This window comes from Harmonia axyridis, chromosome 6 (genome assembly GCF_914767665.1).
Source record: "Harmonia axyridis chromosome 6, icHarAxyr1.1, whole genome shotgun sequence".
Classification (NCBI taxonomy): domain Eukaryota; kingdom Metazoa; phylum Arthropoda; class Insecta; order Coleoptera; family Coccinellidae; genus Harmonia; species Harmonia axyridis.
Window position 1 is genome coordinate 10,091,127 of NC_059506.1, and position 15,505 is coordinate 10,106,631.

The 15,505-nt window shown below is 37.1% G+C and overlaps 1 protein-coding gene across 1 annotated transcript in view; it reads right to left on the minus strand.

The window, feature by feature from the left end:
• Positions 1–15,505, minus strand: part of LOC123681922 (leucine-rich repeat and guanylate kinase domain-containing protein-like) — a 214,417-nt gene that overhangs the window by 126,544 nt on the left and 72,368 nt on the right. Inside the window, exon 7 of the mRNA XM_045620287.1 lies at positions 1,533–1,693. Coding sequence (XP_045476243.1) covers positions 1,533–1,693 — 161 coding nt within the window. The remainder of the gene's footprint in view (positions 1–1,532; positions 1,694–15,505) is intronic.

Genomic DNA, 15,505 nt, shown 5'->3' on the forward strand with positions numbered 1-15,505 from the left:
GACGGTCGGCAGTTCAGTAAAAATGGCCAATTGTACAAAAATTTTTAGCACGATACCTAAATTTGATTTTTCGTTGAGATTTCAGAAAGAGAGTACTTGTGAAGTGACCTAATAGGTGAGCAGGTGCCTCATTGACGTTTGATAATGTGAGCTGTATATAAAAAATAATTAATATTTAACTATAGGAGTGAAAGAAGTATAATAGGCCACCATCAAATATTTTCGAGGTGATTTTCGCGTTTTTAGCTACATGTCGCCATATTTAAAAATATCATAACTCCGCAAGAAATAGTCTGATTTCAGATTTGTTTTGTAGGTATTAGCTTAAGCTGCAATTTACTATACAATAATTTTCTTTAAAAAAGCTTTGTTGTCGTTATAGGCGAAAAACTTTTAATTACCGCTATTTTGGGCGGTTTTTCGCGATTTTGAGTATGAAGCCGATGGTTGTCGTGGAAGCAAACTGCAGTTTTTTCTTTGTCAAACCATTATATAATAGGACTAAGACAATATTTTTCGATTATACGAACCTCTTCACTCGACGTAGTTCGCGAAACACCACACGAGCTGCGCTTTCGTGATGTTTCGCGAAATACGTCCCGTGAATCGGTGTATAATCGAATATTGTCTATGCTCTTTTGATATTATAACTGCGTATTTCACTGCATTATCCAATTCTGAATCTCCGAAATATCGAATGATTTTTCTTTAATTTTTTGTAGATGATGATAAAAAGAAATATTTCATGACATTTCAAGACACATTCAATATTTAAACCAACCAATACCTTAAAAAAATATTCTTATTTCCTGCATATAATATCTAATGTCGAAATCTAGATTTAAGTATTGTAGAAAAAGATCATTTTTTTGTATTTTTAATAATTTGTAATAATACATCTTCGGTATCTTTAAGAAATTTAACCCCCCCGTTACATTTTTAGTCCGCCCGTCAAAGGCTTTTTTCCGATACTTGTTTGCAGCACTGATACACCTAGCTGGAGACTCGGATCCATGAACTGATTTTTAAAGTAATTGGATACACAGATTACACAAAATTTCACATGTGCGTGCATTGCCATGATTCTACAAAATACTTTTTTTTCAACACTTTCAACTTCAAATAATTGTGGAATTATACATTATATGTTGCTGAAATCAAGCCTATGAAACCGTAAATTATATATGAATCTCAAATACATTATTTTCTGAGTTAAATTCATTTTGGTAACTAGTTTAACTTTATTACTTGAATTTATTTCAAGTTAATTATTCTGTCTGAAGTTAGTATTTTCAACCCCAAACTTAGGTCTTATTATTATTACATGAATGATCACAGGGGAGGCCTAGAAAAGCCTGTAAGGTAGTATATGTTGTCTGTGGGATGTGCGGTAATTTTCGTGAACCCGAATTGAGGACCTCGGAAGTTGTTTGTATTAAGAGCAGAAAAGTGATGGAAATGACACCCAATAAGCCATTTAACGCTCCTACTTATATTTTTAAAACACAATATTATAATTTTTTACGACATACCTAAGCCATACAGATGTCCGAAGTACTCCGATGTAGTATAAAACATACCTCTTCTCATCATATCTTTGAAGGTATCATAAGTAACGAAGTGGTACTGCTCACCATCTATTTCTCCTTCTGATCTTGGTCTAGTCGTGTGATTGACACCTCTTGATACGTAACTAGAATTTACAAATAATCTCATGAAATTGCAAAATATTCTTTAAAAATTGAAAGTAGAAATCTTAGTACTTTTAATAGCACAAACTGTCACGATTGAATGCATCATAAATAATGTTTTATTCTGCAAATATTCTAGCCCCCAATTTTTACTTCTCCACTGTTTTGTGTGACTTTCCTAAGCGTCAGAAGCTTCGAAATAAGCTTTCGCGAAGTAGAAAGAGTTTTATTCTGTGCAGCTTGTTCATGCTATTCGTCACCTTTGGCTCACCACTAATAATAATAATAATAATAATAATAAAGTTTATTCATGATTCAATACAGTAACATTAATAAACATGTTTACCACAGAGGTAATAATTTATTTCTAAAAAATTACCTGTGCGTGGTGCCTATATTCATTCGAACTCAAAACTTATTCTAATATACATGAACAATTATTATTTACATAAATTAAATATTTGTTATTCTTGTGCACTCTGCTATAATTAGAATCCTGCCAATATGTGTAACCATTTTTTTTTATCTGTTGTTTCAAGTTCTTTCTTTAATAGGTTTCAGATCCTTAAATAGTGAAAATAGTGTCATCATCGTGTTTTAGTCCCAATATATATGATATATCACGTCTAAATTCAGTTAACTTCAGGAATTAGCAACTTTTTATAAATTGGTGACATTTCTTTAGTCAAGCTACCTCGAACACCAGCTAAATTTGAGCAAAATCAAACCTTATCAGATTGAATTCGTGTCTGAGGCAGTATTCATTGCTAAATAGTTGCGTTTTAATGATAACGTTGGAACAATAATCAAGTTTTCTACTAATTAACCCTCTTTTAATGTAAACTACACAATTATTGTAATTGTTTGAACTAGGGTAAAGTCACCCCCAAAATGGCTGGGCTACCCAAAAATTTTGCTAATCCCTTGAATTTGTCATACTGAGGATAAAATTAGAAGATAAGTAAAAATTTAATTCGATTCAATTTCTGAAACGAATCAAGATTCAAGATATCCTGATCTTCTTTCTGATAGAGATCGGTCTCAAGATGCTTTCAAATATCATCCAATTAGGGATACACTGTACTTTTCTGATAACTGAAGCGCGGGGAGTCCTTAGTTTAACCGCGATTTGATTATTCGATTGATCCTCAACATGCAAAGCCACTTCTCTTGCTCTATTGAACACTGACATTTTTTTGCCAGTTCTAATGTTCAAACAGTATGGATATGAATATGGTTGGAATATAATTTCAAAAATTGAGAAAGATAAACTTAAACACGCTTAATCGGTAAGCACCACTTTTAGAAAATTAGTAATCCAAATGAGAGGAACTTGTTATGTGAACATTTCTGGATGACTAACTGAGTTGAAAGAAATGAAGATTAAATATACAAAAAAGCAGCCATGATAAATATTTACAATTTATGAGAGAGGTCCAAGAATGTTGACGATGTATGTAGGACAAATTGGAGTTCCATAATAATGTGAATATTTCTTATGATTTCATTAGGAATATATTCAATTTTTTTTTATCCTTGCTGGTTCCAATATCTAAGAAAATATTACTTATATTGTATGTTGTCTGTTTCAGATACCAGAAAACCTTTCCACACCCCAGCAAACAAAACAAACATCAACGATCATCTTAGATTCTAAGGACAGCCCTAAACTAAGGATGAAGCAACCTCCTATGGGCAACTATTCACTTCATAGCACCCCCAGTCATTCGCCCCTCCTTGGACAACGTCACCCCATCACCTGTGTTCCGATGATAAGCCATGAAGACATGCTGCACAAAGCTCTCAACGTTCCACCTACCCCAAGTCCCGACTCTGCTATTCATTCCGCCTACAGTGTGTTCAGTTCGCCAGATCAGAGTCCCCTTACTCAAAGACACATAAACTTGACCCAAACTTGAGTCGGAACAATAGTGATGCATCGCATTCCAGTTGTTGCAGCTATTCTAGTGTTTCGGTATCAGTGACGCCCACGCAACAGTTTTCACCAACACATAGTGCAATACAGGATTGTGATTTGTCATAGAAATGATAAATAAACATCGGTTTTGAAATGTGTATATGAACACAGAAGTCTGGACTTCTAAAAAGTAATGTTATGTGAACTGAAATATAATTTGGTTCACTTAACATGCTCTTATAGGTCTAGTGATTTCGATTAAATGATTCATTGTGTTTTTTCTCAACTCAAGCATTTTGAGATTTATCTCTAATACTCGAAGGTCCGAAGGATCAATTGCACTTATTTTAGTTCAGTTTGTTAGCATATGCAATTGGATTAGGATAGGTGATTGTTCTCTGACGGATGAGACATCTGAATGTCGAATTTCCATCAAAATAGTATTTTTTCGGCAACCGTCCGGGAAGTGCTCACTTCCCGGACGGTTTTTCTCTGAGAAAGTAGCATTTCCCGGCCTAGTCCGGAAAGTACGTACTTCCCGGACTAGGCCGGAAAAGAATCATAGAATCCATAGCAACCGAGATAACGGCTGACAGTTCATTTGAAATCAGTTGTCAAAAATTTGCATCTTTTTTTATCGCAATCGCAATAAAATATGGAAAGCAGCAGCGATAGTGTTATTTTACATGGTTGCCGAAAAAATATTGTACGCAACACGCCCGAAAATGTTTTTTTTGGACTCACAGACTTCCAGGACTCGCTTACGCTCGTCCTGGAATTTTGTCTATTCGTCCAAAAAAGCCTTATTTTCCGGACTTGTTACGTAAATTACTATTACGTAACAAGTCCGGGAAATAGGGTTTTTTTGGACGAATAGACAAAATTCCATGACGAGCGTAAGCGAGCCCTGGAAGTCTGTGAGTCCAAAAAAACCATTTTCGGGCGTGTTGCGTACAATATTTTTTCGGCAACCGTATAGAATAACACTATCGCTGCTGATTTCCATATTTTATTGCGATTGCGATCAATAAACATGCAAATTGTTGACAACTCATTTCATACGAACTGTCAGCCATTTTCTCGGTTGCTATGCATTTATTAAAAATATAACTATAAAGATTTTCATATTCACAACGAAACAAACAACGTGATTCTTTTCCGGCCTGGTCGGGGAAGTACGTACTTTCCGAACTAGGCCGGGAAATGCTTCTTTCTCAGAGAAAAAGCGTCCGGGAAGTGCTCACTTCCCGGACGCTTTGCCGAAAAGTATAATTTTCTCCTCCCTTCGAATACATCGAACATATCTGGTTCCGGAGGTTTTCAGAATTTTCGGAAAACACTATACCTTCTATGTTCTTTGATATGCATTTTTGACTTCATCGATATTTCAAATATTTTCATCCTCATTCTTCCATTCGGATGAAGACAAACCTACAAATAAAACATTGTACAGGGTGGGCAAATTTCGATGTTTTAGCACTACAATTTTTAAACCAGAGGAGATAGACAAAATCTGATACCCACTTCTCGGTCTCTTTTTCTGAGAAACTATCGAGGGTAGTTTTCCTTTTTGGCCAACTTCTTTTGTTTTCGAGTTATAAGCGAAATTGAAAAAATGGCGATATCGAAAGACATTTATATCTCCGCTAATAGGTACTGATGATGGAGTTCTGAAATTAAAACATTATACAGGCACTTTTTTACTTAGAATCCAGTGGCGTGCTCGTCTTTCCAAAATAGTTTTTAATCACGAAGCTATGACCCAAAGTTATGTTTTTTCTAATGGGAACACTAGATTTCTGTGCCATTTTTTTATAGCTTAATTCTTCCTGATTTCAAAAATATATGACATCGTATGATTTGTATGAATATGAATAATAGAATAGTATAATGGTCTAAAACCTTTTTTGAACTAAGAGTCTCAATATTTCTATGGTTTCAACTATTGATGAACCCAGAGAAATTGAGCTTCCTATAACAAGAGTAGTGTCCTTCCATTAATCTTGTTATTTCTATACTTTTTACCAATTTCTACTAAATTCGTATCTAGGTATATTTTATAAACTTTTTATCTAGAAATAAATTCGGAAATAAAGCAAAGATCCACAGGATCGACTGTTTCAATCGAAAGAGTTGTAATGAGATGGATTCATTAGAAGATTATTTTCATAGGTCTCCAGTATGAATACGCACAAGTATATTTTATTCAAAGTCACTTGAACTAGTCCATAAAAACGCTTGGCCATAGATGTCCCTTTGAAGTGGATACCGCGATCTGCAAAATACCGGGGTTTATCTGAAAGTATTGTTAGGCAATAAATTCACTAGCCCCAAAGAAATTTTTGGAAACTGGGACAAACCTTGTATAAACGAAATATTCACCTTCCACCAAGTGACTTTGGATATACTATACCAATTCATTTCAAATAGCACATGAAACAATGCATATATGGTTGAACAATTCAATTACGAAGGGAATTGGTAAAAATCATAGAAAGAATCAGATTAACGGAAGGACACTTCTCTTGTTATAGGAAGCTCAATTTTTCTGTGCTCGTCAACAGTTGAAACTATAGAAATATTGAGAATCTTAGGTAAAAAAAAGGTTTTTGACCATTTTCTTCTATTTATATCGATACAAACCATACGCTGTTATATATTTTTGAAATCAAGAAAAATTAAGCTTTCAAAAAATAGCACAGAAATCTAGTGTTTGAAAAAACATAACTTTGGGTCATACCTTCGTAATTAAAAATCCTTTTGAAAAGACGAGCACGCCACTGGATTCTACGTGAAAAAGTGCCTCTATAATTTCAGAACTCTATCATCAGTATTAACGGATATATAAATGTTTTTCGATATCGCCATTTTTCCATTTTTCGCTTATAACTGGAAAAAAAGAAGGTGGTCAAAAATTGATACTACCCTTATTAGTTTCTCAGAAAAAGAGACCGAGAATGGGGTATCAGATTTTGTCTATCTCCTCCGGTTTAAAAGTTGTAGTGCTAATACATCGAAATTTGCCGACCCTGTACAGATCGATCCAGCCATTTGTAGTTTAAAACGGTGTGACTAATCCGACTTATACCTACTTCCGGGAAACCGAAAGTGTACCAGATTTATTGAAAACAACTGCATTCATTATAGCAAAGTCTGAAACGAATCAAAGGGTTTTGAAAACGCATGAACGTTTTTCAACCTCCACAATTAATCTGAAATTATCACAATATCAATCCTGTATTTTAAAAAAGTGTTGAAATCAGTGATTTTGTATACTATTGAAAATTGAATGAGCCATACCAAAATTAATAATTAATTTTAAATTTGATATTTCGCCGCGAAGAGTCTCAATTGAAACACCAAGCATAATCCAAACATTGTTACGAAATTGTCTTGTTGATACTTGTTTTGAAAGTTACAGACCTATCAGTATACTGTCCCCTATCCCCTACATGATGTAGGGGACCATTTAAGAGAAATAAACTGTTAACAATTTTTGGTATTTATGTATTAGAATATTTGCTTTTTTTTTCAAGAACAAAGATATTTTTTCAGTTCACACAATTAAAAGTAATTACCCTTTAAGATCGCAGAACTTGCATTATCCTATACATAGGTTATCTCTATCAGAAAGGCACCCATCTTACATGTGTATTAAATTGTACAATAAACTACCTGATAGGATTAAACAGTTGAATGATTTTAAGAATTTTAAGAAAAATGTCAGAGAATATTTGATTGTTTTGGAACCATATTCTGTTTATGATTATTTGAGTTAATTTTAGTATTTTTGTAGATTTTGGCAATTTGACACTATTTTTTTCATGTATAGTACACTGTACAGACATACTATGAAATAAATATTCGCGATGGTGGCCGATGATGACGGTTCATTACTCGGCGCAGTTAAAAGTCAGTTTAAATGTTGTAAATATAAGACTTCAAGCAATGTCTTCTTCTTCTTCCTCAGCCATTCTTCATCCACTCCTGGACGTAGGCCTCCTTCAAATGACTCCACTCCGATCTGTTCTGTGCCACCCGATGCCATCCATTTCCCGCTCGAGCCTTAATGTCGTCTAACCATCTCCGTTGCGGTCTTCCTACACTGCGTTTTGTCTGTCTTGGTCGCCAGTGTGTTAGCTTATTCGTCCACCTGTTAGGATCTTGACGAGCCACGTGTCCCACCCATTGCCATTTCAGATCTGCCACGCGCTGTATTATATCTACGACTTTTGTTCTTTGTCGTATTTCTTCGTTTCGCACCTTATCTCTCAAACTCAACCCGAGCATCGCGCGTTCCATAGCTCTCTGCATAACCCTCAATTTAGTTGTAGACTTTTTTGTGAGTGCCATTGTTTCAAGGCCATATGTCGCCACTGGCAGTATACAGGCATCAAAAGCTCTTTTTTTCAGGTTTATGGGGATGTTGCTGTTCTTGAATATATACTTCAGTTTTCCAAAAGCTATCCATGTCAGTCTTATTCGCCTGCTCAGCTCCGCTGTCTGATTCTCTCTACCCAATCTTATTGCATGTCCAAGATAAATATATTCTGTTACATTCTCCATCTTTGTAGAATGCAAATAGATGTCTTCCTTGATGTTACTCATTATCTTGGTCTTCGAGATGTTCATCTTCAAGCCAACCTTTTCCGCAGCGTCCGCCAGTTCTTCTAGCATTTCTAACTGTTCTTGGGCATCACTGCTGATCAGGACAATATCATCCGCAAACCGGAGATGGTTCAGGTACGATCCATCGATGTTAACACCTTTTGTTTCCCAGTGCAACGATTTGAAGATGTTCTCCAGAGCGAGGGTGAATAACTTCGGAGATATGGTATCGCCCTGACGTACACCCCTATTCAATAGAATTTTATGTGTTTTCAATTCTTCATTTACCTTGACGTGAAAAGTGGCATTTTCGTATATAAATTTCAATAGATTTTTGTATCGAGAATCTATCCTAGCGTCGACCATTGCTTCTAGAAATGCCCATGTTTCGATAGAGTCGAATGCCTTGTGGAAATCTACGAATGCCAAGTTGTATTCTGACGTTTTCTCGATAAGTGTTCTTATGCGCTGAAGATGATCCATTGTTCCAAAACCTTTACGAAATCCTGCTTGCTCTACTGGTTGGTATGTGTCAAATTTATGGGTGAGTCTGAAGGCTGATAGGACGATAATTCTCTAATTTTAATTTATCTCCTTTCTTAAAGAGCAGGATAACTTCGGCATTCTTTCAAGCGTCTGGAATTCTACCCTCTTCCAAGCATTTGTTCAAGAGGATTCTCAATGATTGTTCTAAGACGTCTCCTCTCTCCCTCAGCATTTCACAGGTGATCTTGTCTTCTCCACCGCATTTCCCATTTTTCATTTGCTTGAGAGCAGCTCTTATTTCTTCTCTTGTTATCTCAGGGATGTCTTCGGATCCCACATTGCATACAATGGATTTTGTAGTTCTTGGATTAGGCCTAGTAGAAGTATAAAGACGAGTGTAAAAATCTCTTATGTGTTCAGTAATTATGTTGCTGTCCGACACCACACTTCCACTCTGGTCTTTCATCTGCGATATTCTGTGTTTCCCAGTGGATAGCTTTGATCTTAAGACCTTCATATTCGCATTGTCTTTGATTGCGTCCTCGATCATTCTCGTGTTGCAGTTGCGAATGTCTTTTCTGACTTGTTTTTGTATCTTCTTATTCAATTCTCCATAGCCTGATGCATCTCTTGGTGTTCTTCTTCTCTCTTCTAACAGTTTGAGCGTATCTGGATGTATTTTAGGGTTGTTTTTTGTTTTTGCTCTCGTGCATAATTTCTTGGTAGCGGTGTATACGTCAGTGGTCACCTTGTGATTTAGATCATTGATGTTCATTTTTTCTAACTCACTAGTTGGTTCAAGTCTTTTCCCTAGTTCTCTCTGATATTCGCCTTTGCTTAGTTGTAGTTCTTTAGAGGTTGGGAATCTGCGGGCATGGGTAAGCTTGTTTCTTTCTATTTTCAGCCTGAAGTTGAGGGATGCTCTTACCAATCTGTGATCGCTGTTCGTATCAAACCGGTTCAGAACCGAAACATCTGTGCAGATTTTTCTGTTCGTCAATATGAAATCGATCTCATTTTTTGTTTTTCCGTCTGGACTCTTCCAAGTCCATTTTCTCTGCTTGGATTTCTTAAACAAGGTATTCAAACAATATAAGCGTTCTTTGCTCGAGTAGTCTACCAGAGATTCTCCTCTATTGTTTCTGGTACCAAGGCCAAAGTTCCCAATATAGTGAGAATCAGTTGAACACCTCTGGCCGATTTTTGCATTGAAGTCACCACTTATTACTTTGAAGTGTTTTTCGTGACTCCATGGCCTTAGAGATATCTTCAAAAAATGTTTCCATCTCTTCGTCGTCTGCCTGGCTTGTCGGAGCGTATCCGTGGATGAATTGAATGTTGTATCTCTTATTCAGTTTGAGTAGACCACCCTGTCTGAGATCGAATTCATTTCGGTTATCAGGTGTCTCAGTCTTTTATTAATCAGAAAAGCTACTCCTCCCTGTCCAGGCTCGGCAGAATTTCTCTGATACAACAAGTGACCTGAGTTTAGAACTGTGGCTTTCTCTTCCGGAAGGCGGGTTTCATATAATCCCACAATGTCCCATTTAATGGGCTCGAGTTCTTTTTCTAATCTAGCGAGGTATTTCTCATCGTTCTTATATTATTTGTGGCAACATAGATCTTTGTTGTATTCGCTACTTGTTTTCTACTAGGATCTATCGAATTTTTGCCTCCACCAGAATCCGAATTGAGGCAGACTGATATGTTATCAGTGTGAGATTTCGTGCGATCGACACTACTCACCTGGGGTATTTTCTTTGAATTCGACATTTCGGCATAGAAACATTATGAAGGGTTTTTGGCATATAAAACGCCTCGCTTGCCGAGCGTGTTGGCGAGTGAGGTTCTCAGCCACCCAATCTGGGTCAGACGCTGTTTGTAGCCGCTCAATTTGAATCAGACACTACGGTGCTAGTTTTGGTCCACCCCGAGTATTTGATTTCCTCGGTACCTACCATATCTGGTAGGCGGTCCCCTATCCGCCACCTGGGGAGGCGCCCGATGGGGGACTAGCAACCCCACACGAGCAATGTAGTATGTGTTAAGTGTGGAAATATTTACCACTACTCATGTTACGAGAGAAATTTCTCTAATCCAATCATCAAAGGGTCCAAAACAATTTGCTGTGATAATACCATAAGAGAAATGGATGATGTTTACATTACTTCGATTTCAAACATGAAGGAAAAAACCCAAGAACATAATCAAGTCAGTATGGAAAATAATTACCTAAAGGAACTACTGAGGTAAGTTCAAGAGAAGAATCAAATTCTTATGGAAAATAATAAATTATTAAATCTTAGAATTCAAGACCTAGAAAAAAAAGATCAAAAAAAGAATTTCGCAGAAATCGTAAAAAAAACAACAACAAACAAGTGATGAAAAATTCTAATCTGAATGGCAATACGAATTGTAAACAACCAAATCTGAACATAGAAATATCTCTGACATCAGAGAAAGTGACAGTGGAGAGTCCAGGTGTCGAAAACATCAATCTGCAGAAACAAAACCTAACCAAACATGAGAATGAAAGTAGCTCTGATGAAACTAAACAAAGACTACATAGGAATCGTGGAACTACTTCTTCTTTTGACAATCTGAATCATAGACAACATCTGAATCATAGCCAAGCTCAGTCTGGCTCTCGTACAAAAAGTCAATCAAACTCAAATCCAGTTCGAACCAATATCTATAAACGTAAATCTATTAGACTTGGAACTGCAATAATAACTAATGAAGACCCAAAAAACGCTTTCATTGGAGTGGAGAAAAAAATCTGGCTGTACATTTATAGAGTTCAGAAACATGTTACATCTAACATAATTCATGATTTCATAGTGGGGAAACCAGAATGTGAAAACTATACTATAGATGTCAAAGAAATACCAGGACACCCAGATGGACTCAAACGTTTCGTGGTTAGTGCACCATTTAAATTCAAAGATGCCATGAACAAGAATGATTTCTGGCCGAATGGAGTTGGAATTAAACGCTTCAACTTCAACAGAAATAATGACAATCAGAAAGACAATTTTCTATACAACACACATCCTGTCATTGAGAACCTTTCAAAATGACAATCAGGAAAAGACAATAACATCAATGGCATTAACATCATTCACCAGAATATACAATCAATCACGTCATCAAAAAATATCCTTGAGAAGTTCCTTACTGATGAAGATGCTGATTTTGCTGCACTGACGGAGCATTGGAAAAGCGAGGATGAAATGGCTAATATCCACCTTAACGACTACAAACTTGTATCAAATTTCTGTCGAACCACATCTAAACATGGGGGCAGTGCAATTTTCTGTCGTAAATCACTGGAATGTAAAGAGAGGCTGGATATACAGAAACTAGGCATAACTAATATTTTTGAGTGCTCAGCATGCGAACTAAAATCTACTAGTGGTAAACTAGTAGTAATCTGTATATACAGACCACCTTCCAAAATTGAAAGTGATATTGAGGCATTCATAGATAGGTATATTCACTCACTAGAGATACTGAGTATCTCATCCCTGGATTTTGTCATAGCAGGGGATTTTAACATAAATGTGATCTCAAATGAAGAGCGAACTGCCATGTTATTCAAGTTCATAACGGAAAGTTTTGGAGCAAAGCTGACTATTAATGTACCAACACGTGTAACAGCACATTCTGCCACTTGTATAGATAATATCATCACAAATATCCATGATGCCATATTCAGCGTAATTGATAGTCATTTATCAGATCACACAGCACAGAAAACTCATATTCCTGGTTACGTTTCTGCTGTGCGGACCCCATCCACCAGGAGAACTCGTAGGTACACTGAAGATTCGATCAATAACTTCCTAAATTCATTGGCCGAAGTTGATTGGGAGAGTACTTTGAAGGGCGACCAGGGGCCTGAGAACATGTGGAACAGTTTCCACCAGCGATATGGTCGATTGTTCGACGAAGCATTTCCTCTTGTGTTGACCAGAATAGGGCCAAATTTTATCAGGATCCAAAAATAATTTCTCTTGAGGAAAAATTGGATTTGCTCTTTGTCTTGTGTAAAGGCAACCCTTGCTTTCTGGCCCAGTACAAAAAACGAAAAGAGAATTTGATGAAGCTCTTGGAAAACTGAAACAATCCCTTATCGAATGGAAAATTAAGAATTCTTCAAATAAAACCAAAACTACATGGAATATCATAAACAACATAAGAAAGAATCCAAAAGCGAGCAGCAACAGATTTCCTCAAGGTAGCCTAGAAAATGTTGTGAAACAATTTAACAAGTACTTCATTGAGAAAGCGCATAACATGGACCCAAATAACTCTGAACAAGGGGCAAAGAACAAGTCCCTACCCAGTATAAACCCTAAGTCTTTTTATATGTTTGAGGTGACGGTTGATGAGGTGACGTCAGCTGTGAGGAACCTGTAAAGTAAAGCCTCGGCTGGATATGATGGTATTCCTATCAACATCATAAAACGCTCCATACACTTGATAGCTGAACCTCTCACTAGGATAATCAATAAACTTTTCTCACAAGGCATTTTCCCTAATGCACTCAAAGTTGCTGTGGTGAAGCCTATTTACAAGAAAGGTGATGCTGGGGATTATGAGAACTATAGACCCATCAGTATTCTTCCATCGTTCTCGAAGATCTTTGAGAAAATATTAGCGAATTTCTTCAAAAAGTTCAATCTATTTAATAATGCACAGCATGGTTTTATGCAAACCAAAGGCACCGATACTGCAATTTATGAACTGGTCAGGATGATCCTGAGAGGATTTGAGGAGGGAAAAGTGCCTTTTGGCTTTTTTTTGGACATGTCAAAGGCTTTTGATTGTGTGGACCACAGATTGCTACTCTGAAAGTTGGAGCGGTATGGCATAAGAGGTATACAACTGGACCTCATTAAAAACTATTGGTCAAATCGGAAGCAGAGGGTTGAGATTGCAGTTGATGGCACTACATATGCCTCTGAAGAGGAGTTAATCACCCGGGGGGTTCCACAGGGAAGCATCTTGGGACCGCTCTTGTTCATAATTTTCGTGAATGATCTTCCCGGAGTGTTCTACTCAGAAAGTCAAGCACCGATTATGTATGCGGACGACACTAATCTGCTCATTGAAGCACCAAAAATCTCACAGCTACAAACTACATCAGCCGATGCGATTTCCAAGATTACATCCTGGTGCCGGGAGAATGGACTGAACCTTAATATCAACAAAACTGAGTATGTCTGTTTTTGCACAGATCGAACTAGACAGTCTCTCCCTGAAACAATATTATTAGGCACCACTGAGGCACATATATCGACAACAATGCCAAGTTGTATTCTGACGTTTTCTCGATAAGTGTTCTTATGCGCTGAAGATGATCCATTGTTCCAAAACCTTTACGAAATCCTGCTTGCTCTACTGGTTGGTATGTGTCAAATTTATGGGTGAGTCTGAAGGCTGATAGGACGATAATTCTCTAATTTTAATTTATCTCCTTTCTTAAAGAGCAGGATAACTTTGGCATTCTTTCAAGCGTCTGGAATTCTACCCTCTTCCAAGCATTTGTTCAAGAGGATTCTCAATGATTGTTCTAAGACGTCTCCTCTCTCCCTCAGCATTTCACAGGTGATCTTGTCTTCTCCACCGCATTTCCCATTTTTCATTTGCTTGAGAGCAGCTCTTATTTCTTCTCTTGTTATCTCAGGGATGTCTTCGGATCCCACATTGCATACAATGGATTTTGTAGTTCTTGGATTAGGCCTAGTAGAAGTATAAAGACGAGTGTAAAAATCTCTTATGTGTTCAGTAATTATGTTGCTGTCCGACACCACACTTCCACTCTGGTCTTTCATCTGCGATATTCTGTGTTTCCCAGTGGATAGCTTTGATCTTAAGACCTTCATATTCGCATTGTCTTTGATTGCGTCCTCGATCATTCTCGTGTTGCAGTTGCGAATGTCTTTTCTGACTTGTTTTTGTATCTTCTTATTCAATTCTCCATAGCCTGATGCATCTCTTGGTGTTCTTCTTCTCTCTTCTAACAGTTTGAGCGTATCTGGATGTATTTTAGGGTTGTTTTTTGTTTTTGCTCTCGTGCATAATTTCTTGGTAGCGGTGTATACGTCAGTGGTCACCTTGTGATTCAGATCATTGATGTTCATTTTTTCTAACTCACTAGTTGGTTCAAGTCTTTTCCCTAGTTCTCTCTGATATTCGCCTTTGCTTAGTTGTAGTTCTTTAGAGGTTGGGAATCTGCGGGCATGGGTAAGCTTGTTTCTTTCTATTTTCAGCCTGAAGTTGAGGGATGCTCTTACCAATCTGTGATCGCTGTTCGTATCAAACCGGTTCAGAACCGAAACATCTGTGCAGATTTTTCTGTTCGTCAATATGAAATCGATCTCATTTTTTGTTTTTCCGTCTGGACTCTTCCAAGTCCATTTTCTCTGCTTGGATTTCTTAAACAAGGTATTCAAACAATATAAGCGTTCTTTGCTCGAGTAGTCTACCAGAGATTCTCCTCTATTGTTTCTGGTACCAAGGCCAAAGTTCCCAATATAGTGAGAATCAGTTGAACACCTCTGGCCGATTTTTGCATTGAAGTCACCACTTATTACTTTGAAGTGTTTTTCGTGACTCCATGGCCTTAGAGATATCTTCAAAAAATGTTTCCATCTCTTCGTCGTCTGCCTGGCTTGTCGGAGCGTATCCGTGGATGAATTGAATGTTGTATCTCTTATTCAGTTTGAGTAGACCACCCTGTCTGAGATCGAATTCATTTCGGTTATCAGGTGTCTCAGTCTTTTATTAATCAGAA